Source organism: Penicillium soppii (genome assembly GCF_028829465.1).
Source record: "Penicillium soppii strain IBT 18220 chromosome Unknown utg000003l, whole genome shotgun sequence".
NCBI classification, from domain to species: Eukaryota; Fungi; Ascomycota; class Eurotiomycetes; order Eurotiales; family Aspergillaceae; genus Penicillium; species Penicillium soppii.
In genome coordinates, this window is record NW_026643233.1 from 180,815 (window position 1) to 202,761 (window position 21,947).

The window sequence follows — 21,947 nt, forward strand, 5'->3', positions numbered from 1 at the left end:
GGGTCACGTGTACTGACGCTTTGTCAGTATTTTCCGAGCCAATAACAATCATGCCCATGATCCACCGCGACGCGCTCAATGAGTCTTGACAAACAGCTTTTTGGTCGCGACGTTAGAAAGCAATCCGTTTTTTGAGACTGTCTTGGTTGCCAACCATCGGAACGGCAATTTGCGTTCCAGGCATCTGAAGTTCCCGGCTCATTTATTCTGCAAGTGCGAAGAATTACAATCAAGCCTCTCACTTGATTCAACAAACCCGGGGATGGGAGCTTAGCTATCAGGTATCTCGCAGGACTTGAAATGACTAATGGCGGTTTAGATGGATTTGATTGGCTTCAGAACCTTATCGCAGCTGAGGATCAAACCAGTTGCGACTACGCTTTCCCTCATGCAGGCCCTACGGCCCATCCAGCATTTCATGATGCGGCGGAAGTAGCGAAGGTGGCTTTCCAGTACTCGCAGGCACAGAAATCATACGCGCTTACAGAACAACAAAGTTCTGGATCGAATCCCTCCCCGGTGTATTCGGGAAATTCGGGCAGGCAATATGGAGGAAACCAACACCAACACAGCGGAGTTCAGCAGCAGCAGTCTTTTGCGAATCCCTCCTCTAGATCTTCTCAATATCCAGCGGACCGCTCTCACAATGACGATCGACGACCGAGTCACTCGGCTTCCTCTCAGCGAATTCCGACCTCTCAGGTGCAAACGTCTCATCCTTCAACAACGGCTCACCAGGATGCATATCGCCAATTGATTCAAAATACAGCATGCCGTGCTCCTACCGAACAATACTCTTCCATGGCTCATGAAATCGCAAGACCGTCGCCCCCTACGAGACCAGCGAAGCCAACACAGGGACAGACTCAACCCACATGGAAGCTGCCATATCAAAATTACACAGCGATTCCAGGTCACCACGTTGGGCCACCCGTTTCGCAACAGGCGCTCGCGCAGTACGCTGTTCAAAGACAGCAAATGGAAGAGGCCAAGAATCCGCACCAGATATACCGAAGATCTCCAATCCCAGCCCTTGATTTTCAGAGAGCGTCTCAGCGTGCAGCAGTTCAAGAAAGCATGCCGGCACCGCCTGTCCAAGAAACCCAAACACCAGTGGGACGGCCTCAATCTTTGCATACTGGGGTTTACACCACTTTGGCCTCCCCCAAAGGGTATCAGACTTCTGTAGGTCGCACTACACTTGATCCACGCCATTTGACAATCGGTGCTACGAACGACCATGCGACACACCCCGCCTCCCAGGTCGGATGGAAACCAGCGCCAACAGGGTCATCATCCGAAAACCAAGCTCATGTACCTCGGAGAACCAAAAGCCCTGCGGTTTCCCAGCCTGGGCCAATTAGCATAGCATCTGAATCCCCTTCCCCAGCACCGTTGGTGCCGTCTCCTCAGACCGGCACGGAGTCGATTGCTCCTACAATTCCTCGACAGGACCCGGTTCGAGGCCCGTCTATTCCTGCCGTTTCTGTTGTTTCTGCTACTCTTGCCTATGATGCTCTCCTTGCACAGGCGGCCCATGTGCACCCGCAGGGATATCCAGCATGGAATGAGAAACTGCCAAAGCATTATGGAAAAGTGACGCCGGCACCGGCACCGGGGCGGACCATAAACCAGCCAAATCAGCAGCTGGGGCGCTCTCAACAGAATGGACATGTTGCCGCAGGAGTGCCTACATCAACAACGGACAATGCGCCACCTACCCATATATCCTCTCGCAGAAATCCTGGCCCTGTGGTCTCTTATTCAAATGACCCCTGCCGACCCATGTATGCCACAACACCCAGCCCAAGTGTCTCTTTGTCTACTTCGGCGGTGGTACAGCAACCCAATAAGAGCAACTCTCCACCGGCGAACAACCACTCAAGGGGTTTCCCCATGTCAGGAAGTCCCAACCCTGATCGGTTGACAACCTGTCCGGAGGCTGCGGACCGTGATGCGCCACCTGCAAAGGTCCGGCGTTTGGATAATGGCCACCGACAATCAATGGTCCCTCAGGTCCCCGATTCAAACCATGCCTCATCTGGTGTTTCATCACCGGGCTATAAGTTTGTGGAGTCTCATCGACCTGCGAAGCAGGGCAAAATCCTCAAGAACCGTGAAGATCTGGTAAAGTCGATATCAGCGAGTTTGGCATTAGAGAAGGCCTCTTATGATCCTGCTACTATTGCGAGGGATGTACTTATCACTGCAGGAAAGCATCCCACTGAGAAGAAATTGAATCATCATTTGGAAGCGCTGCGCCAAAATTTCACCAGAATCGACCATCATGCTGATCTGGAAACTTTCCGTTGGGACCTGGTTGATCCTGAGCGTGAAATTGATCTCACCAAACCTCCTGCTTCTGTGTCTCGATCTGCTCCTCGGCCTGTAACGCAACCTGTTCAACAGCCTGCTCTACAGCCCGCCTTGCGAACCATCTCACAATCTTCACGGCAACCTGCTCTCCCACTACAAACTCCAACCGCAGCTCGTCTACTTGCCTCGCCTTATTCAACCCAGGCAAATGGTGTATATGCACGTGACACACCGCCTACGCGTCCGATGATCTCCAGCAGGATCGACGCGCGCGCCCCTCCCAGTGGTTTGAGTTCCTGGGGCACTTTGCCATTTAAAGCACCAGCCTACTATTCTCCCAAGCGCGTGCCGACGTCCAACATTCCTTCTAGCCTCCCCAACCTCGATCCTATCCCACCCCCAGCCCCTAACGCGTCCCCGCCCAAGACATCCCCACCCGTGTACGTCCCCACCGCACCGTCGCATATCAAACCCAAAACAACTTCTGCTCGCCCCGATCTACCGCCTGCAGTCACACAAAACTCGCCGAAGTCTACGCCTAAATCTACGCCAAAGACAGCATCCAAAAGTCAAACGGCCAAGTTCCAATCGTCTAAATCCCCGGAGACACGGCGTCTTCCCACACCGCTAGTGGTGATCCCTCCGTCATCGGCTAAGATGCCACAACCAAAGCGGAAGCCAGGTCGGCCTCCTAGAGAAAAGAGTGGCATTGATGTGGCTATCCATCCTCGCGAGAAGCCTGTACCATACCAAGTCTTCGCATGTCAATGGGAGGGCTGTATTGCAGAACTACACAATCTGGACGCAGTTCGCGCCCACCTTGTGAAGGTTCACGTGCCACATCACCTTCTTTGCAAGTGGAAAGGCTGTGAATACAAGATGCATATGGCTGCAGCGGACATGTACTCACATGTGGCAAACGAGCACATCTCCAAGATGGCTTGGGAACTGGGGGATGGACCGGCGGTCGTAATAACTGGTGAGAACCACATAAAGAGCCGATATACATGATGTTTCTTTTTATCTCAGAAAAAAATGTCTAATGATGATAAATGCTCTAGCGGAAACATTACTAACTCGCCCTTCCGTTGACCAAAACGCCCGAAAAGGAACCATGGTCCTGCCAGTTGATGAGCACCAACTCAAAGCCTTTTGCAAGGCTCACGGAATACACACCGAAATGGGGAAGGCGGAGGCTCTGCTTGAAGCAGGACGCCATTGGAAGCAGCAGATTGGGCCGGACTTGGATTCGAGTGACTGCCGTCTCTCAACACCCGCTCGCCAGAACAGGGTCAACTGTGCTGAAATTGCATTCATCTCGAGTGACTGATACGTCCATTACGACAATGATACCTTTTGTTTTTACTCACTTTCATGGAATCGCAAAGGATTGTATGGGGATTGGCGTTCAGCGCATGTGATAATTCACCATCACGAATACGAGAACACGGTGCACTTGTGCACGAGGAATTCATGAGATACCCAATCTACTTCTTTTATATTTTCGGGTTGCCAGGAACCACAGCCTTCTCATTTACTGTTACTAATTAGAAAGAACCAACAAAGTTGCTGAAGCGAACGAAGTCATGCCATTGGCAATGATTGCCTGTTCACTTTGACTCTAGTGTACAATAAACTTATTCCGGGCTCGCTTGTATGAATAAAAAAATATCAAATGTAGACAATGGTATCTTGGTTCCCCGTATTCCTTCCGTTCGATCAGCTCTGTTGAGCTTAGTTTGCCTGCTCCGCGGACGCCAGCGGCGCAGAAGTCCCAGCCTTGGTTTGGCTTGAGTTGACAGACTCTGGCTCCTCCTCACTGGAATTGACATCGAGGAAGTGGTATAGGACAATCATCATCATGGCGCAAGAGCCAAGGAAGATGGCAAGGCGGTACAGATCGTCGTCGGAGATCATTGTGAATGAAAATGTCGGAGATGGAGGTGATGCTGGTCACGATTGACGTTGAAGGACAAGATGACGGCCGTTGGTTGACAGACAAAGCGTGATGGGGGGTTTGACGATAACAATCGGAGAAGACACGTCGGTCAATAGTTCGAGTGACGCTACACCGGTGTAGCTTTTGTGATGCAGGCTCGAAATCAAGAATTGTTTTCAGCCAATTGAGATCAAGTTTCAAAGAGTTGGAATGAACAAAGAAGAGATGTGATGAGTTGCGACAGATTGACAAATGTTCAAGTCAATTGGAAGTGCACAAGGCTAATTTGGGGGCATCAAGCTTATCCCCGTATCTTACCTGCTCGGTAAAGTATGTATAGCCACGTAATGCAAGTAATTTAAGCCTTTATATTTGGGACTTTTGTTCGAATCCAATTCAATTGGACTTTTATATCTACAAGGATATCCTTGTAACCAATTTTGACAAGGTTGATGAATTGAAAAAATAACCAAGTGGTGGATATTTCGACTACTTTAAAGTAGGGAGTTGCTTTGGTAATTTGAATTACCAAAGTCCTAAACAATTTAGTACTGGCTTTCCCCTCCTCCATCTCTTTCTCTTCCACTTTCTCCCTATTGTATCTTCTGGTTTTTCTCTTTATAGCTAGGTAGCCTTCTATATGTTTCTTGATTTACCATGACCGAATTTCAGGCCACTCCTTCTGGCCCGCCTAAAGGTCCCTCCCTCTTAGCTTGTCTCCAATGCCGTCACAAGCACCTCAAATGTGATGGCAAGACACCGGTCTGTGGCCGCTGTGAGCAAGGTCAATCCACTTGCGAATACACCAAATCTCGAAGAGGCTACAAGGGCCCATCGAAAAAGCGCCGCGCCAACTCACCAGATACCTCCATCGACCCGACCACCCTGCTCGATACACCGGTGGATTGGGGCTTGCAGGCTGGGTTCAACTATGCGCCATCTATTCCTTTGCCTTCCTCCGGATCGACCAGTCCTGGGTTGCACGATATGTCCCCACCATTGATTTCATCCGTTATCCCGATGACCGGTCCGTTGACTCCGGAATCATCCTCTGCCGTTGGCGGGGATGGCTATTTACTCGATATCTATTATAATTATTTCCACGCCGCCCATCCGATCCTGCCACCGCACCGGCTCTTAAATCGCAGTTTTTACCCCGCATATCTGGAGCAGGTGATGAAGTTCATTGGCGCCCACTTCACCCCGGCGGCTTCAAGTGATACATACCGGCCCACGGTTGTCGCAATGGTCCAAGAACAGCCCGTGGCAGTGGAAAAGGTGCAGGCACTGCTTTTGCTCGCCATTGTGCTTCATTCGGACAATGAGCGTGCCGAGGCTGGTGTTTGCCTAGCAGCTGCGGTAGACTCGGCCTTTGAACTTGGCATGCACCAGGGGAGTTTTGCCGTGCTTGCTAGCAATGGTGATCCGATTCGTGCCGAATCCCTGCGGCGCACCTGGTGGGAGTTGTTCGTTATCGAGGGTATGCTGACTGCCCTTGGTGTGCAACGTGAATACCGAACCAACATGGTTCCCCTCGAAGTGGCTCTTCCTTGTGAGGAGCGCATCTACCATGAGGGACTGGTGCCCCCACCGTCTCCGACAATCGCCCAATTTGATGGGCGTGTATTCGCAGAAGAGGACCGCGACTTCTCTTCCTACTGCTACCGGATCGAGTCTATTCGGATCCTTGGACGTGTGGTGGCTATGGGGGAAATGACGGAAGGTCAACAGGACCTTGTGGAAGCTATTGATGCTCGAATCGGCAGCTGGGGTCATCACTTGCCAGAGTCGAAGGAGGAGCTTCTGCGTCCAGATGGGTCAGTGGATGAAATTATGTTCCAAGCGACCATGATCTTGAATGGAGCAGCCATTTACCTTAACTTCCCACGATCCGACCTCTTGTCATCACCTGCTGTTGCTGCGGAAGTCATCTGTGGTCATCATGGCCCCATCAGTGTGCCCGCCTTCTCCCATAACGAGCACGCAATGAAAGCATCCAAGGCTGCCCGAGAACTGTCCCGACTAGCAGCCTTTCGCTTGCCAGTCATCAAGCACACACCGTTTTTCATTTGTGCGCTCACTCTGAGTTCCATTGTTCAACTGGCCTCCTGCTCCGTCAAGGCTGGGTCGATGCCCGACGTGAGCCGTGACCGTCTAGCATTAACGATCGGAGTCTTCAAGTCGTTAGCTCGCACCTGGGCCATTTCGCAGTCGATCATGCGCCAGATCAAAGCCGTTGCGCGGGACGTGATGGACCTGGGACTGCGTCCGACGATGGACTCGCTCGATCTGACTACTGTCTTAGACAATAGTCAGTTCTGGGTGGATCAAGGGCCAAGTTGAACAAACGCGATGCACATACGGCAACCTTTTCACTCAAATACTTTGCACATCGAGGTCTTCAAGACCCGACGGACAAACATCAACGTGTCCCCCTTCCCCTCCCCCCTTAGGAACTCTTTGTATGGCTGAGTGTTCACCGCTTCCAACCCCTGCCGGGCTCTGGTCGCCTATTGGGTAGCTACCAGGTATATCTGCTTCCTGGAAGAATCACGGGCATGACAGAGGCTTTTGGGAAACACTTTGGATAAACCAGATATTGATAATGCATTCTCCAATCTTCTACTTTGATATTTATGTCCTCGGGGATTGATGGAGTAACAGTATTATAAGATAACGGCCATGACTCTATGGTACTATCCCTCTGTGTTCCAGAGACGCGAGATTTCCTCCCTTTGGATCTCCTGACCAAGCAACCATCCAAGTCCCGACAGAGTATCGATATGAGCCTTGTCTGACAACGGGTGCTGGCGATAACCCCAATGACCATGCGGCATACCCGGGTAAGCAACAAGGCGAGTAGAAACCCCACTGTCGCGAAGCAGCTTCTCATAGATCAACCCATCATCACGCAACGTATCCAACCCATCGACCTGCACGAAATGAGGCGGCAAACCAGCAAGCGGAATGTCAGAATTCACCGGCGAGAAATCAACCGAGAAATAATCGGGCCCCCACCATCCAGTCCAGACTTCCAAATCCTTAGCATTGCATACGAGTCCATCGGCATTTTGCTCGCGCGCCAGGAAAAGATGCTTGTACTTCTCCGGGACAATTTGCGCATCTAGACAAACGGGGATATTGGCAAGCACACCCGTCAACGGAGGAGAGAGCTTCTCCCTCAGCGCACGATGGCCAGTAACAACAGCGAGGTTTCCGCCAGCCGAGCTACCACCAATGACGAAGCCTTGCGACGGGTCAGCGCCGAGCGAAGCGGCATTTGCCGCGAGCCACTTCACCGAATCCCAAATATCATTGGGAGCTGTGGGGAACTTGTACTCCGGCGCAAGACGGTAAGAAGGCAGAACAACTGTTGCGTTGTAGAGGGCGGATGTGGCCTTTGCCCAGGGCAGAAGCTGGGAATTTGTCCCACAGAAAAATCCGCCGCCGTAGATCAGGACGACAAGCGGGGAGTTGGGGGTCTGGTTGGGCGGCTTGATGACTCTGAGCTCGCTTTCGTAGCCATCGCGCATTGGAATGGTGAGTACTGATTCATTGGTTCCGTGCGAGGCGGGCTTAGCTTCATTGCCGAGCTTTTCGTTGGTGACCATGCCTGCGCGTAGAACTTGCGGTGGGTCTGAGTTCAGATTAGGTGGCGGTTCCTCTTTGAAGATCTGAATATGTGTTAGAATCTGGGCATATTCTTCTCGGGTTAAGTTATGTTTACTTGGTCGATCTGAGGGTCGATGACACCTAGCTGTAGGACAGCTTCTGGGGTATTGTAGGGATCCATATTGTAATATTTAGGACGTACAACGTTAATAGGTTAGAAAGAATTATGGGAGAGATGATGAAGAGGGAATATCAGGGGGGAGGGCAAGACTGGGGCACGACTGGAGTCATATATAGCTTAGCTAGATGTCGGGGGTCAACGTCTGAGGTCCCGGACCCCCAGAGATTCGAATGAAGCCAATCAGTTGATTTATCACCCACAGTGACGTCGCAATTCCATTCGCCTATCTGGCTCGTTCGTCAAATCTTCGATAAATCCACTATGTCCCACTCGTGGGTCAGGGGATATGAGATCGGCAGGAAAGGCGGTGTTGAACCCAACACTTGAGTACAAGATTGTACATACAACGTACGTATAGATGTACTATATTCATATGTAGATGATTTGGACAACAGAGATATTTTTATATACATTGTTGAATACAAGATTGAACACCATATTGGCACTGAAGATTCAGATCTTCAGATGACGTCGATCCCCGAAATGTTCTTCGATGAAGATCTGCTTCATTCTACATAGAAGATATGTATTATTATATACAATCTAATCTGTAGTAGGAAGGGTGTTTACATGTTGATATCGAAACAATAGCTGGCCTTGAAAGAAGAAACAAAATCGCAAGCCCGAACTAGGCCTACTCACTGCCCTAGATTTGTCCTATTTCGGGAGATTGTACTCTCGCAGGAAATTCAGCCGCCTGATAGCAAGGATAAATTCACCATCGCCTCGAAGAGTGAGTAAATGCATGCCTCCAGGCAGATGGGTCATCAGCTGCCTAGCTCCCTCCAATTCCAGATCGATCATTTCTCCTATGGGGAAGCGCTCATGCTGGATATTCTTCTGGTCGAGCAGAGCTAAAGATTTTGATCAGCCATGTCGATATAAGGTGTCATGCATAAGTAATCTCACCATCAAGTTTCATCAAGTGAGTGTTGGCATCAACGATTGCGCCCCAGAGAGCACATACATCTGCCACCCTTGCAAATGCGTCGTTGCGAGCCCATCCCAGGAAACTGAGTAGGAGACTAAGTTCTAGATTTTTGTTGGTTGATGTTTCTAAGCAGCGTTAAAGATGTATTCATACCTTTAGTGGCATGTTCCGTTACTTGATAGTGCTCAGGAATACTGTCCAACATGCGTGTGTAGTTCATTTTTTCAACAAGGGCCAAGTTGAAGATTGTAGAAGAGAAGCACGACCCAGAGAGAAAGTGTGAAAGCATATAACTTTCGAATTAATGAAAGTGAACACGGCGATTATTTAGAGGGAAAAGTGACAAGAAGTACATGGGGAAGTATACGAACCTATTCCAAGAACAAAGAAACTCTATACGTTTCAGCTACAAATTCTTTCAAACCAAGTCCGGTCTGAGTTTGCAGAGCCTTGGGGTTATTCAGAAACAATGAATGCAAAACAAAAAAATTTATTTGTAGAGAGATAACTCGGACAAAGAAAGAATATTGCCACTAGTTTATGGGGAGAAGATAGACAAAGAAAATGAACGAGAGAGAATAATTCAGGAAGCGATTGAGAACACTTAAGTATGATCAGTCCGCTTCTTCTCTTTTAAACGCTTCCAACATTGACACATTCTCTGACTTTCCAACATCCAACATCCAACATGGCCTCAGTTGACTTCAGGAATGACAGCGTCCCTGAGCATGTGACTCGCTTTGAGAAAGTCCCAGCCCCGTACCATCATCCAGAATCTTCGTATAGTATTGATGGTAAGTCGAGCACAATCCTATCTCGTGCCATACTAACAGCAACAGGACTTTCTCGTGCAATGATTGCTTGGATGCTGGACATCAATGTTCGAGCCAGCATCAAGAGGCGCGAGTTTGAACGAACACGGCTTAAGATCTGTCTTTACATCAACCACATGGAGCGTAAGTGTATACCGAACAAAGAAGAGAACTAGGTCTAACCTCCAAAAGGCCTCCTATATCAGAACAACATCCCTTACAAGCCATACAATGACAAGCAGAGCAATTTGATGGTTCAAAATGCGAGAGCGAGCTTTGCAACCCACATGCAAGCCAAATTCACAGACAATACACCTATCCCCATCACAGCTCCTATTAAATCTACGGGAGAGCTATGCAGGACCGTTTCCGATGCGCAGACAATGGATTACAAACTTCACCAGCTGGAGGTAATTCGGTTCATGGGCAGAACTGATCCTCCCAGTCTGGATGAGTTTAATAGAACAACGAGAGCGCATAGACCTGAGACACAGCCAAGGAGATAACGGTATGGAGCTCTACAAATTGTCAGCCATTGGTACCTATGTTTTTCAATTGAATGCTTTATTTCTTATTTCAATGGTCGTAATGAGTGTAAAATAAATTGCAATGTAGATGTGGCGGCTTGTATACATCAGATCGAGTCAGCATCGCTATTTGTAAAAACAACCAGGCCGATATATGCAAGGAAAAATTTGATGCAAGACACATCAGACAAGGCTGAAGAGCTGGATTTGATAGTTAGGAGGATCGTCTCGATGCCACTGCGCAATAAGGAATAAATAGGCACTGATACCCGTTAGGGTAAACATCTCGGACATCTCTCCGACCACAAGGTTTTGTCTCGCATTTAAACAAATTGCCTTTTGACGAAGCCCAATACATACCCCGGCTTTCGGGTATGCCGCGTAACATACTTTCTTGCTGTCAAGTAATAGAAATAATGAGTGATTGATACTGCTCGGGGAGCACGCCGTGTACAAAAGTACAACGTAGTGTAGTGCGCGCAAATCATCAAACTAAAAGACGATCCTGCCCAATTGCCGATCCGATGGATTTCAGTCTCAAAATTTGGTCTTTAAAAGAGCTGGACATTCTGCCTAGGGGATACAGCGTTGTGCCTTTGCATTCAAACGTCATCATGGAGCCGAAGGTGTATATGCCAGAGAACCATATAGCCGACAGTCTGGCCGTCAGTCTCCCCCCAATCCCCAAAAGCACCATCTCAAGCACAACTCTACCCTCTCCGGCTTTCGAATTGGTAACATGGGACGGGCCTAATGACCCTGAAAACCCCCAGAATTGGCCCCGATCCACCAAGCTATTCCGATCCACAGCGCCACTAGCCGTAATCTTCTCTATAACCATTGCATCGAGTATCTTCGGCGCCGCCTCCAGCATCACAGCCAAAGAATGTGACGTCTCGGAAGAAGTAATGAGTCTCGGCGTGACCCTCTTCGTCGCAGGCTTCGCCGTCGGCCCCCTCGTCTTCGCCCCAATGGCCGAAGTAATAGACAACGCACCCCCAATGGCCATCGCCCTAGCCGGCTGCGCAATCTTCCAAATCCCCCTCGCCATAGCCACAAGCGCCTCAGCCGCTTCCTGGTAGGCACATTCGGCGCCGGCGGACTAGCCGTCGGCTCAGGAATCCTAGCCGACATCTTCGGCCCGATCACCCGCGGCGTCGCCGTCGGCACCTCTGCAACAATCATGAACCTGGGCAGCATCATCGGCCCAATCGTCGGCGCATACATCGTCGACGCCTACGGCTGGCGCTGGACCGCCTGGATAAAGCTCATCCTCTGCACGGCCGTAGGGCTAGCATGCACGGTTCTCTTGCGCGAGTCATCCCACAACCGCCTCCTCATAAATCGTGCAGCACGGCTGCGCCGCGACACAAGAAACGAGTATCTCCGCGCACAGGCGGAGATGGCCTCGCTGGACGCGAAGGTCCTGCTGCGGAAGTACACGACCAAACCGGCTCGCATGTTTGTGCGCGAACCCATCTTGATCGTCATGACCATCTACCTTACACTGGTGTATGGCTCGCTATACCTGTCCTACCAGCTGTTCCCACGGGCATTCCAGAGCCGAGGGTGGAGTAAACCTGCGGCGACGCTGCCGTTTTTTGCTGTTGGGCTGGGCGTAGTCTCTGCGCTGGGAGCGTTTTCTGCTTTCACGATGACCTGGTATAAGAAGCGGTGGAATGCTGCGCAGAAGGAGTCGGCGGGTGAGTCGACGCCTGCGCGTATTGCGCCGGAGCATAGATTGCCGCCTATGGTTCTGGGCGCTGTGTTGTTGCCGCCGGCTTTGTTATGGTTTGGGTGGTCTGGGGGTACACATTGGATTTCGCAGGTGGTTGCGTGCTATGCGATTGGGTTTGCGCTGCAGACTGTGTTCATCTGCGGGATTGTGTATATTGTCGATGTGTATTTGCTCAACACTGTGTCGGCGACGTGCGTCCATGTGATGGTGCGGAGTGTGGTCTCGGCGACGTTCCCATTATTCGAAGGCCCTATGTATGAGACGCTGCATATAAATTGGTCAGCTACTTTGTTGGCCGGCTTGTCGACGCTGATCATGGCGTCTCCGGTTCTGTTCATAATTTATGGCTCTCGCGTTCGAAGCTGGAGCTGCTTCTCGGTTAGTGGTGTATAGAGTTAGTTGATAAATAATAGAAAGCGCCGACAGAAGCAATAATTGGAGAAAATAATTTGATTTCAATAACAAGTCTAACAGTGCTGCCACCCAAGTATAAAATCCAGGGGTATCTCGAATGCTGGGTTGCTGATGTATGAGGCGGGCAACACGAATATCGCGGGCTATGTCAACACGTAAAAAAGATAAAGGAAACATGACGAAAGATAGCGCCAGACAATGGAAAGTAGAACAGAAAGCCAAAACTCCTTTCCTTATGCTCAGGTCGTTATCGGCATTGCGTGGGAAGGAGAAGAAAATGAATGTTGAAAGGGTCATAAAGACCAACAAATAGAAAAGGAAAAGAAAACTAGCGTCGAACCAGGAACAAGTTAAATACTTGCACCGCTGCTCAATTCACGCATTTCTTGCAAAGCAACAGCTCGGCGAGCAACCACATCTTCGCGGCGGACCACGTTGCGCAGTGCTTCACTGGCTTGGATGAGACCATCGATACTAATCGCATGGTTGGTCATTTGATGGTTGATGTATGTATAGAGTTCCGCCGGCGTTGAGCAGGCCGTCAGCAATTGCTGCTCGTTAAGCTTAAGCAGCGCGAGAGCAACTTGGAAGAGGAATGTGCTTCCTCCACCACTACCAGAAGCAAGATCTTCAGCGACCTTGATTTTAATGGTCTTGTCACCACTCTCCTTCGTACCGGACCCATTTGGTCCTGAGCCGTTGACCGTGCTGGTCACATTGAGACATAGAACCACGTCCCATACACGGTACAACGCCTCTGCAGAAAGACAGTCCGTGAAGACGGAGAGGAACCATTGGAAGGTAAGCGCCTCCAGTTCAATGCCCAGGTCTTCCAAATGGGCAGAGAGTTTAGGTAAAAGCTCAGAGATATACTGGCGCAGGACCACTTGGTCGGCCCGAGAGGCCAACAAGCCATGATCGTAGTAGTGTTCGGGCAAGATGATCTCGATCATGGAGGTCAGAATCCAGAACGCATCCTCGGCAGTTGGCATGATCAGCAGCAGAGATGCCGCAATAAGATTCATGCCCTGGCAATAGCCAACTTCTGGGTTGCGACGTGAATACGCAAGAAGCACCTCCTTCAATTTGCCCACACCAGGCCCCTTGCGGAAGAAAACATTATCAGTAAGGGTGCGGCGGATATCCATGTCGATCTGTGCAACAACAGAAAGGTCGGGATCTGAACCGCCGACTCCATGCACCAGGTCGTCATAATACCCAGGAATCCGCATTGCCGAGGCCCCACTGCATTCCGACCAAATTTTGGCGCGGAGAGCAACAGGGATTCCGCCGAGGACAAGCAATCTGAATTCCCGCCACTTCGCTCGACCGACCTTGCCTTTGTTGCCTAAGCCAGCGATACCCACAACCTCGCCATCTGCGAGGGACACTTCTGGCGTGTCGACAGCAGCCACAGACCGATCAGAAGTTGCGGCTGCGGCTGCGGCTTCACCTTCTTTTCTCCGCTCAGCGCGCACTTTGCGCAGGAATTCGTTCCATCGGACGGTTCGGTCGCGTTGCAGTGTGTCGTGTAGATCAGTCAACTGCTCCAACAATAATTTCACCGGCTCAATCTCTGCCATTGTGAACTTGGTGGTTGTCTCTTTGGGCTGGTCTGAGGACAAACCGGCGAACTCAGGGCTGTCGGCTGTGATTGCAGAGGTAGAGGCCGATGGCTGTGCGCTGGAGCCGACGGCCAACGCACCGTCTTTGTCTACCGAGACAGACGAGCTGTGGGGACGGTTATCGCTCGAGGTGGTCAGGGAGACTATCGGACCCGCAGAAGGCGTGTGGGATAATAACTCTGTAGGACGGGTCGGAATTTTTAAATAATCTTGCCAGCGACGAATAGCAACAGCACCGCTTTCGGACTCATCCGGCGAGGGAGGACCAGAAGTGGGGGTCTCTGGAGCAGCCGGTGAAGATCTTGTTACTTCAGAGCCATCCTCGGGGTCTGATGCATCAGCCCGAAGAGTACCAAGAGTTTCGGTGATGCTCAAACGGTGAATGCTGCTCTTGGTGGTAGCAGCTTCTCTCTGGCGCTTTTTTCTGCGCTGATCATATATGAAACCATAACGGTCGGTCAGAAACTCGCCCGGATAGGCGTTGTTATAGATGGGAGAGAGCGTCGGAGGTTTCGACTCCATGGGAAGAATAGCGTCCATTTCGACCGGTCCAAGATTTGTCGAGCTTCGGTCTGTAGTCTCCGCGGCTGTACCTTGCGACACGCTACTAGCTGCAGTCCGTCGTGGGGCGGGAGGGCCCATTTTACTTTGAGCACTAGATCCGCTAGCAGAGCGTCCAGTGGCATTGGGCATACTTGCATTGCTGTTGATCCTCTTCAATGCAGCGACTGCCGACATCCCACCCTTGGAATTGGCAGAGAGAGTAGATGAAGCACTCCTATCTCCATCTAGCCGCTGGTTTTGGGCTTTGTTCTGAATGGGCTCGGTGTCACTTCCATCTTTATCTGCCTGGGAACCAGCAAACAATTTGACCGTCCAAGACCCGAGAGACCGTGAAGATTTTCGAGAATGAACGCTTGCATCATCCCCATTAGTGGAGATGCTAGCAACACGCTTTGCTGGCCCGTTTCGTGCTGGAATATCCGGAGGTTGGAAAAGCTGCTCATCAAGCGCTTTGCGACGCATTGCGGGGTTGGAGGGTACACGGGGACGCTCGGCCTCTTCCTCTTCGGTTTCTCCAACCCCGCTCATGATGCTGCTGGCGCGACTGGTCTTACGACTTGTATTGGTGGATCCAAAAAGATACTCTTGCCAACCTCGAATCGAGCTCTGGCGTTTCCGGTTGTCAATGCCGCCGCTCCCTCGAGGATCTGTATCCGACCGCTGGGCACGGATTGTCGCCTGTGCTTCTGCAAACTCGCTCACAGGCCGAGATCCTACGGTGTCTTCCATAGCCTGAGACATGAGACCATTCAAACCAGAAGAGGTTTGTCCAGCATGATCATTGCTGTGAACACTTTCTGCATCCGAGACACGATCGCCCGGAGGATTTTCTAGTTGATATAGCCGGCGCTCGATATCTTGATTGGATACAGACACCTCCCGCAGCATCCTCTTCAGTTCTCGCTCCCTGGCATCGGCACGTTGGCGAAGGCGCGATATCTCAGCGTCCCGCTGAGCCAGATCACGCGCAAATTGTCTGACCATTTTGGTGGCTCCCGTGCCAGCAATGAGCCGCTCAATATGCGCATCGTCTGCCAGGTGTAGGGCACCCGGAATGTCATGTGTTGGTACCGAATCGGCAAAGAGAGCAGCACGGCCAGATTTGTGCGACGGTCCGCTCGTCAGATTCGCCAACGTAGCCTTCCGTCCACGGCCACTTCCATCGCCGCTGGAATCATCTCCCTCTTCGCCAGAGAACAATGTATTGGTCAAGCCACGGGATAGGGTCGAGGATTTGTCTGGCGGTGAAAGCGAAGGAAATGAAGTCAGGTCCGTAGTTGTGTTTGAAGAGCCGGAATGACGTTTTTGAAGTTTGCCGCGGACAGTTCTAGCATTTCGACTTCTGCTCGAGGTGTTTGATGCTTGGGAGGAGGAGCGTCGCGGTGTATGAACGTCGGACTCTGCCATGACTCAACAACCGGGCAATGGCGTGGACAGTGGATTTGTTGTTTAATGACTTCATGAAGGCATTTGATAGCTGTGGAGGTTGGTAAACAGTGTTTAATAATAGCTTAGCTAGCGAGAAAAGTCCAGGTTTTGTGGCTTATGATATTCTTGTTTGCGCGTCTTTGGCGGATCCCTTTGTAGTTATCTGTGGATCAGTGGGAATGAAGGGAGATCGGCTGTGACTTTCAGGGGTAAGCACCGATGTCAACCCTGAATAACCTATTTTAGGGACCAACAAAAGCATAGGAAACCAAGAACAAAGATTTTGCGGTCTGAAACACACACAAAGGCAAGCTTTGATACACTTCTGTGCACATGACGTTTGAACTACCGATAAGCGGTCATGTGATTTCAATTACATCTATAAAGGTGACTAAGCTATGTCCTACACCGCCTTGGGAGCCTCGGCTCTCCGCATAACCGACATAGTGGGGAAAGCTGCTGCTGCTATAAACTACAAAGCTGCCGCGATTGAAGCTATTATTGAGTTGTTCCATACTTCTAGTCTTGCTCTTCTTTTGATATATATTTCTTTGAATATTTCCGAATCTTTCTGAACCTATACATCATGTCTGGAGCAGCAAACCAGCGTCTTCAGGCCCTCAGCAAGCAGCTTGTTGAGGGCATTCCCTCCGAGGGCACCTTCGAGGATATCCCTCAGATCCGCCATATTGCCTCTGATTCCGCAGGACCGTAAGTAATATTGAGTTCCGAAGTTTCGCAATGGCCCAGGCAGTCTCTCGTGATGTCTAAATTAGAGGTCTAAAGCGTAACTAACCCTGACTCTTGCAGCCGGGTAAAGGACAAGGTGGTTATCGTGACTGGTCAGTAAGCCCCAGTGCTAGTTAACAAGCCAAAATCTAATTGTACTACAGGTGCCAACTCACCGAATGGAATTGGTCGTGCCAGTGCGCACCAATATGCCAATAATGGCGCAAAAGCAGTCTACATCTGCGACTTCGCTGACAACCATCTGGAGACACACAAGCGAGAGATGAAGTCCCTCTACCCCAACGTGGATGTCCACGTCCGATCATTCGACGCAGCCGATGAAAAGGCCCTGACCGCTGTCATTGATGAGGCAATAAGCCAATACGGCCGACTAGATATCTTTTTCGCCAATGCAGGCATCTCAGGCCAAAATAAGATTTTTACCGAAGTTGCGGGCGATGATTTCTTAGAGACGATGCGAGTAAATGCTCTCGGGTACGTCAATTGATCCCAAAGAACGTTAGCAGTCCGACTAATCAATTAATCTATTTAGCGTCTTTCTGGCCGCTAAGCACGCGGCTCCGGCTATGAAAATCACATCTGCATCGAAGCCGTACCCAGGCGGCTCAATTATTGGCACCGCTTCGGTAGCAGGAATCCGGTCCAACGCCGGGTCAACGGATTACTCAGCCTCAAAGGCAGCGGTTGTCTCCATTGCGCAGACCGTCTCGTACCAGCTTGCTGGAACAGGCATTCGGATCAACGCGATTTGCCCCGGTCTTATCGAAACAGGCATGACGCAGAGTGTGTTCGACCGAGCGCGAGAGCGCGGCACGGAGCGCAAGGTCGGGCAGTTGAACCCATTGCAGCGGGGTGCTGTTGCTGATGAGGTCGCGCGTGTTGCGCTGTTCCTTGGTAGTGATGAGAGTAGCTATGTTAATGGACAGGCTTGGGCTGTCTGTGGTGGACTGAGTGCTGGACATCCATTTGTTCCTGGGAAGCTTGCTTGAGAGGATCCTACGAAAAGACTGGACCGGGTTGTATTATTTTACATAGTTCATGATTAGCATGTGGACTTTCATTCCATCCCGCGGGACCTGACTTCATGATTAGAAGATTCTAAGTCTTGTTACTGGCACTGACTGATGATTAAGTTCAAATTCACAGAATCCATTTTCGGGTACGGCAGGGAGCTATGTTAACCCTGGTAGACTAGTAAAATCCAGATCAAGGATTGTAGATGAGAAAAAGGAGATATGTATGACATAAGTAGGCATACAACAAATAAAAGGAAATATCCGCTGACAGCGCGGATTGTGGTGCAGAGTGAAGGGCTCACTCGATCAAGTCGAGATGTGAGCTAGAAAGTCCAAAAAGCCGTTCCATCCCAGACGGCACGACATGTAGCAAATAGACAAGGAATTCTTCGGGGGGAGAACAGGGCAAAGATTGGGGAAAATTCCCGGGAAGGCAAAATTGACCAGAATTATTGGACAAGAAGGCAGATAGATGGTCAAGGGGATATAGGGAGTATCAAAAGTCGACACGACGAAAGGAAGAAAGGAACAGCTACGCCAGACAACCAGAGCGTATGTGCTTATTCAAGAGACAGCACACAAGGAGACAAAAAGGATGGTCACGCCAGACGAAAGCAAAAGAAGGAGAAAAGGAATAGACAGAGAAGAGAAAAGCACAAAACAAGTTCGTCTCAGTCAAGCGTTGCATCATCTAGATTGAATAGCTGATGAAAAACTAGGAGATGACCCGGGCGGTAGTGGGGCGCATCAGATCCTCACTAGCTTGTTTGGACAGAGTGCCAGTCTCGGTCTGCTGATCGTCGACGTTTTCAGTTTCGTGAGCGTGCTCATCATCATCCTCAACGATCCGGGTGGGGAAATCGCCAGGGCCATACTGCTGACTTGATCGCTCGGGGAAAGTCGAGCTGCTAACCATGGACATGGAAGTGCTGGAGCGGTTGTGGACCAGATCCGGGGTAGGGGGAATACTGGAGTGGCGGTTATCCGGGTGAAGGGAGCTGTTGTCGGCGTCGCTGACTTCGCTAGCGGCACGGGTAGAGCGGCCCTCCTCGGTGTCGTAGTTTGAGGCCAGGCGGTCGTTCTGGTGGAGCTTGGAGTGGTCGGATTCTTCCTCGTCCTCGGCGTCTTGGGCGAGGTGCAGGCCTTCGACAGCGGCGGCACACTGGTCGCTGATGCTGCGGATGATATCTGCAATGGCATCTGTTTTGTCGCGCAGATAGCGGTCTGCGACATCTGTGATGCTCAGACGAGCAAGGGTCTTGTGATCCTTGCCGAGGTTCAGCAAATGCTGCTCCAACTCGGGGCTCATGTCATTTACCAAAGATTTGTGACCAGTGACCTCTTTGACAGACTTGACGGACTCCTTCGACTCAACGCCTGACACCTCCTCCCTCTGCTCCTCGGGAGCGTCCTCGTAGCCCTGCTCGACCATTTCAGTAATCTCCGACCGGCTGCCAATGGACCGGACGATGTGCTCCATGTGGTGGCTCTGGCCGTTGATGAGGCTGCGCAGGTGCATGACCACGCGCTGGGCGTCCTCACGCTCGCGAGCGAGAGTCGAGTTAGTGTGCGAGAGGGCGGAGATCTCCTTCTGGTTACGCTTGCGCTCGCGCTCGAGCTCCTCGGCAATCTCCTGCTGGAGAACGAGGGCCTCGAGGGCATCGTCACGCTGCTTCTCAGTACCAGACAGGCGCAGAGTGAGACGAGCAACGTCATCCTTCTGCTGGTCGATAAGACCAGTGAGGCGGCGGTTCTCGCGCTTGTGGTTCTCGATCTTGACCTTGAGCTCGGAGGTCTCCTTGGTGAGCTGCTCGGCAAAGGCCTGGAATTTGAGGAACTGCTGTTTCCAGGTCTCGAGCTCCTCGACGAGGAAGTTGTTGCGCTTGGTGACCTTGCTAAGCTCGGTGTCCATTCGTCCCTTGAGGTTGATGAAGTCCTGCCACGCCTCCATAGCGTCACGGGAGTACTGGTTACGCTCACGAACGATCTCGTTGAGGTGACGCATCGAGACCTTGGTCATCAGGGGCTTCTTGACGGCGCCACCGAATATGGCCTTCATACCGGTGTTACGGCCCTATTGCAAACCATTATTAGTTTCGAGATTGTTAGTGACTTTGGGAGTGGGAGAACCTACCAGCTTCTCGCAAACGTGGTCCATGACACCCATGACAGCGTCCTGATTCCACCATTGAGGCTCCTCAACGCTTTCAACCTCGCCTCTCATAACAATGATCTGGCCAGCGGGGATAAGCTTGCCGCCGGCATACGCGGTGCGCAGGTGCGCAGGCACACCAGAAGGAGAGACATCGCCGTTCAGTGATTGGGTCATACGAGTGATGAACTTGGTGCGTTGGCCCTGGTTGAGTACATTCGGAGGGCTGGATGTGAGGACGAAGTTGCGGTCCAAGTCGACGACGAGCGCATCGGAGGGGGCGTTGAACAGGGTACGGCACTCAGCGGTGACACCGAGAATGTAAGGACCAGGCTCCTGGATCAGCTCCTTGACGTGGCGGGCATGCACAACGGGCACGTAGAGACCACTCCACTCGTAGACGCGAACGCAGTAGCGGATGGTCTCAGCCGCGACGGTCAGCATGGCCGGGTAGTGGCTGACAAAGATGATGCGGCGTGTAGGCGAAACAGCGGCCTCGATCACGCCAACGATGTTGGGAATCGAGAGACAAGTGAACAATGGCCACATAGCAAAGTTCTGGAAACCGGTTGGCGATGAGGGGAATTGGTAGCAGAGAGCGTAATCCTTCATGTCAATGCGGACCAAGTCATTCAGACGAGGGGCAGGGAAGCTGAGGATGCGGGAGACCTCCTCGGCGTGGAACAGGTTTGTGGCCTTATTCCAGTGAATCCACATGCCACGGAGGTAATCACCTAGCAGGTCGTAGAGAGGATACCGGGAAAGAAAGCTGAGGCAGTAAGGAATCCAGTAAGTCTCATCGGGGTTGTCGTAGAAGTCCGGCTCCGTCTTCTTGCGCAGCTCCCGGATTGTCTCCGCGCGTTTCTCGTCAGCACGGGACCAAACGCGCAGCGCGATACCGTACAGAGTGTGAGAGGAGTCTTGCTGCAACACGAACGCGTGGTGTGCACAGTGAGGCTGGCTCTTACCAGTGCAAATCTCCACGTCGTGAGGGAAACAAGCCCTCATGGCCGAGTGCAGGGCTCGTGCGATTTCATTGTCCTGCTCGAGTCGTGGGCTGCTACCCAGAATCTCGGGGAGCCAGAATTGGCCGACGGCCCCCTTCATGTGGCCAATCTTACCCTGATCGGGGGCGGGGGCCTTCACCCATTGTGAGGGTTCACGGCCCACACCGCATACCATGTAGGCATGGGTGAGTGTTTTTGGTGTCCGTTGGGTAGGCTTAACGCTGAGTGTGGATGGGATGGGTTGAGTAATGCGCGAATGCAGCGACGACGTGCGGCTAGGAACGACCAGCGAATTTTCCCCTTCGCCGCGTGTTATAGGCCTTTCCCGATCCCGAGTTTGTGGCCGGACAGGGAATGCTCTGTCTCGCAAAGAGCTGCCCATTGTGATTTTGTGTCGTTCGTGTATATATAATATTCGAATTGAGTCTGGTGGAAGGATTTGAATTCCTCTTGAATTGGTCGCGAGGATATTCAAAGCACTGCTTTCAGTGCGAATTCAAAAGGAGGGTTTACCCAGACCAATGTGGGAGGAGAGATAGATATCGGGGGGAGAGAGTGAGAGTGAGTGTGAGAGAGTGGAAGTGAAACTTCAATATTACTGAATCAGACTTGCACCCGCCATACAGATATGAAGCGAGTAAATTACGCAGAAAAAGCCTGAGAAGTCCAAGAGGAAGTGGTTTAGGGGGCAAATAGGAGAGAAATGAGTAGCACCGAAGCTAAGGCCAAAGGGGGTTCGTCGAGGAGAAGGACTCTCCACTTTAATTAAAGGCTTTTTACGGGGAGCTTCAGGAGAATTATCTGTTGTATTTGGTGTATTTGATATATTACTCCGTATAATTCTAGGTATTAAAAAGGTATTAACATCCATAATACTAGGCCTGTTGAATAAATGTCTTGTTTCATCTTAGTTTGTATGCAGGGCTTTATGCTTG

General features: G+C 51.1%; 10 protein-coding genes across 10 annotated transcripts; 5 read left to right on the forward strand and 5 right to left on the reverse strand.

Moving 5' to 3' along the window:
* Window positions 1–300: 300 nt before the first annotated feature.
* On the forward strand, window positions 301–3,646 carry N7529_002185 (putative C2H2 finger domain protein; the record flags this gene model as incomplete). The annotated part of the gene is made up of 2 exons (XM_057237713.1): window positions 301–3,295; window positions 3,378–3,646. The coding sequence occupies 2 exons, from the start codon at window positions 301–303 to the stop codon at window positions 3,644–3,646; spliced, it is 3,264 nt and encodes a 1,087-aa protein (XP_057100324.1).
* Window positions 3,647–4,050: 404 nt separating this feature from the next.
* On the reverse strand, window positions 4,051–4,233 carry N7529_002186 (dolichyl-diphosphooligosaccharide--protein glycosyltransferase subunit 4; the record flags this gene model as incomplete). The annotated part of the gene is made up of 1 exon (XM_057237714.1): window positions 4,051–4,233. One exon carries the CDS (start codon window positions 4,231–4,233, stop codon window positions 4,051–4,053), a length of 183 nt encoding a protein of 60 aa, XP_057100325.1.
* Window positions 4,234–4,912: 679 nt separating this feature from the next.
* Window positions 4,913–6,598, forward strand: N7529_002187 (Zn(II)2Cys6 transcription factor; the record flags this gene model as incomplete). Its single annotated transcript, XM_057237715.1, has 1 exon — window positions 4,913–6,598. One exon carries the CDS (start codon window positions 4,913–4,915, stop codon window positions 6,596–6,598), a length of 1,686 nt encoding a protein of 561 aa, XP_057100326.1.
* Window positions 6,599–6,951: 353 nt separating this feature from the next.
* On the reverse strand, window positions 6,952–8,048 carry N7529_002188 (alpha/beta hydrolase; the record flags this gene model as incomplete). The annotated part of the gene is made up of 2 exons (XM_057237716.1): window positions 6,952–7,929; window positions 7,983–8,048. 2 exons carry the CDS (start codon window positions 8,046–8,048, stop codon window positions 6,952–6,954), a joined length of 1,044 nt encoding a protein of 347 aa, XP_057100327.1.
* Window positions 8,049–8,705: 657 nt separating this feature from the next.
* N7529_002189 (uncharacterized protein) lies at window positions 8,706–9,199 on the reverse strand (the record flags this gene model as incomplete). Its single annotated transcript, XM_057237717.1, has 3 exons — window positions 8,706–8,902; window positions 8,958–9,104; window positions 9,175–9,199. The coding sequence occupies 3 exons, from the start codon at window positions 9,197–9,199 to the stop codon at window positions 8,706–8,708; spliced, it is 369 nt and encodes a 122-aa protein (XP_057100328.1).
* Window positions 9,200–9,667: 468 nt separating this feature from the next.
* N7529_002190 (uncharacterized protein) lies at window positions 9,668–10,297 on the forward strand (the record flags this gene model as incomplete). The annotated part of the gene is made up of 3 exons (XM_057237718.1): window positions 9,668–9,773; window positions 9,819–9,935; window positions 9,984–10,297. 3 exons carry the CDS (start codon window positions 9,668–9,670, stop codon window positions 10,295–10,297), a joined length of 537 nt encoding a protein of 178 aa, XP_057100329.1.
* A 635-nt stretch (window positions 10,298–10,932) lies between these two features.
* On the forward strand, window positions 10,933–12,449 carry N7529_002191 (uncharacterized protein; the record flags this gene model as incomplete). The annotated part of the gene is made up of 2 exons (XM_057237719.1): window positions 10,933–11,298; window positions 11,379–12,449. 2 exons carry the CDS (start codon window positions 10,933–10,935, stop codon window positions 12,447–12,449), a joined length of 1,437 nt encoding a protein of 478 aa, XP_057100330.1.
* Window positions 12,450–12,820: 371 nt separating this feature from the next.
* On the reverse strand, window positions 12,821–16,066 carry N7529_002192 (uncharacterized protein; the record flags this gene model as incomplete). Its single annotated transcript, XM_057237720.1, has 1 exon — window positions 12,821–16,066. One exon carries the CDS (start codon window positions 16,064–16,066, stop codon window positions 12,821–12,823), a length of 3,246 nt encoding a protein of 1,081 aa, XP_057100331.1.
* A 607-nt stretch (window positions 16,067–16,673) lies between these two features.
* N7529_002193 (SDR family NAD(P)-dependent oxidoreductase) lies at window positions 16,674–17,826 on the forward strand (the record flags this gene model as incomplete). Its single annotated transcript, XM_057237721.1, has 4 exons — window positions 16,674–16,798; window positions 16,898–16,929; window positions 16,981–17,311; window positions 17,370–17,826. The coding sequence occupies 4 exons, from the start codon at window positions 16,674–16,676 to the stop codon at window positions 17,824–17,826; spliced, it is 945 nt and encodes a 314-aa protein (XP_057100332.1).
* A 742-nt stretch (window positions 17,827–18,568) lies between these two features.
* N7529_002194 (DENN (AEX-3) domain protein) lies at window positions 18,569–21,394 on the reverse strand (the record flags this gene model as incomplete). Its single annotated transcript, XM_057237722.1, has 2 exons — window positions 18,569–19,927; window positions 19,988–21,394. 2 exons carry the CDS (start codon window positions 21,392–21,394, stop codon window positions 18,569–18,571), a joined length of 2,766 nt encoding a protein of 921 aa, XP_057100333.1.
* Window positions 21,395–21,947: the final 553 nt, after the last annotated feature.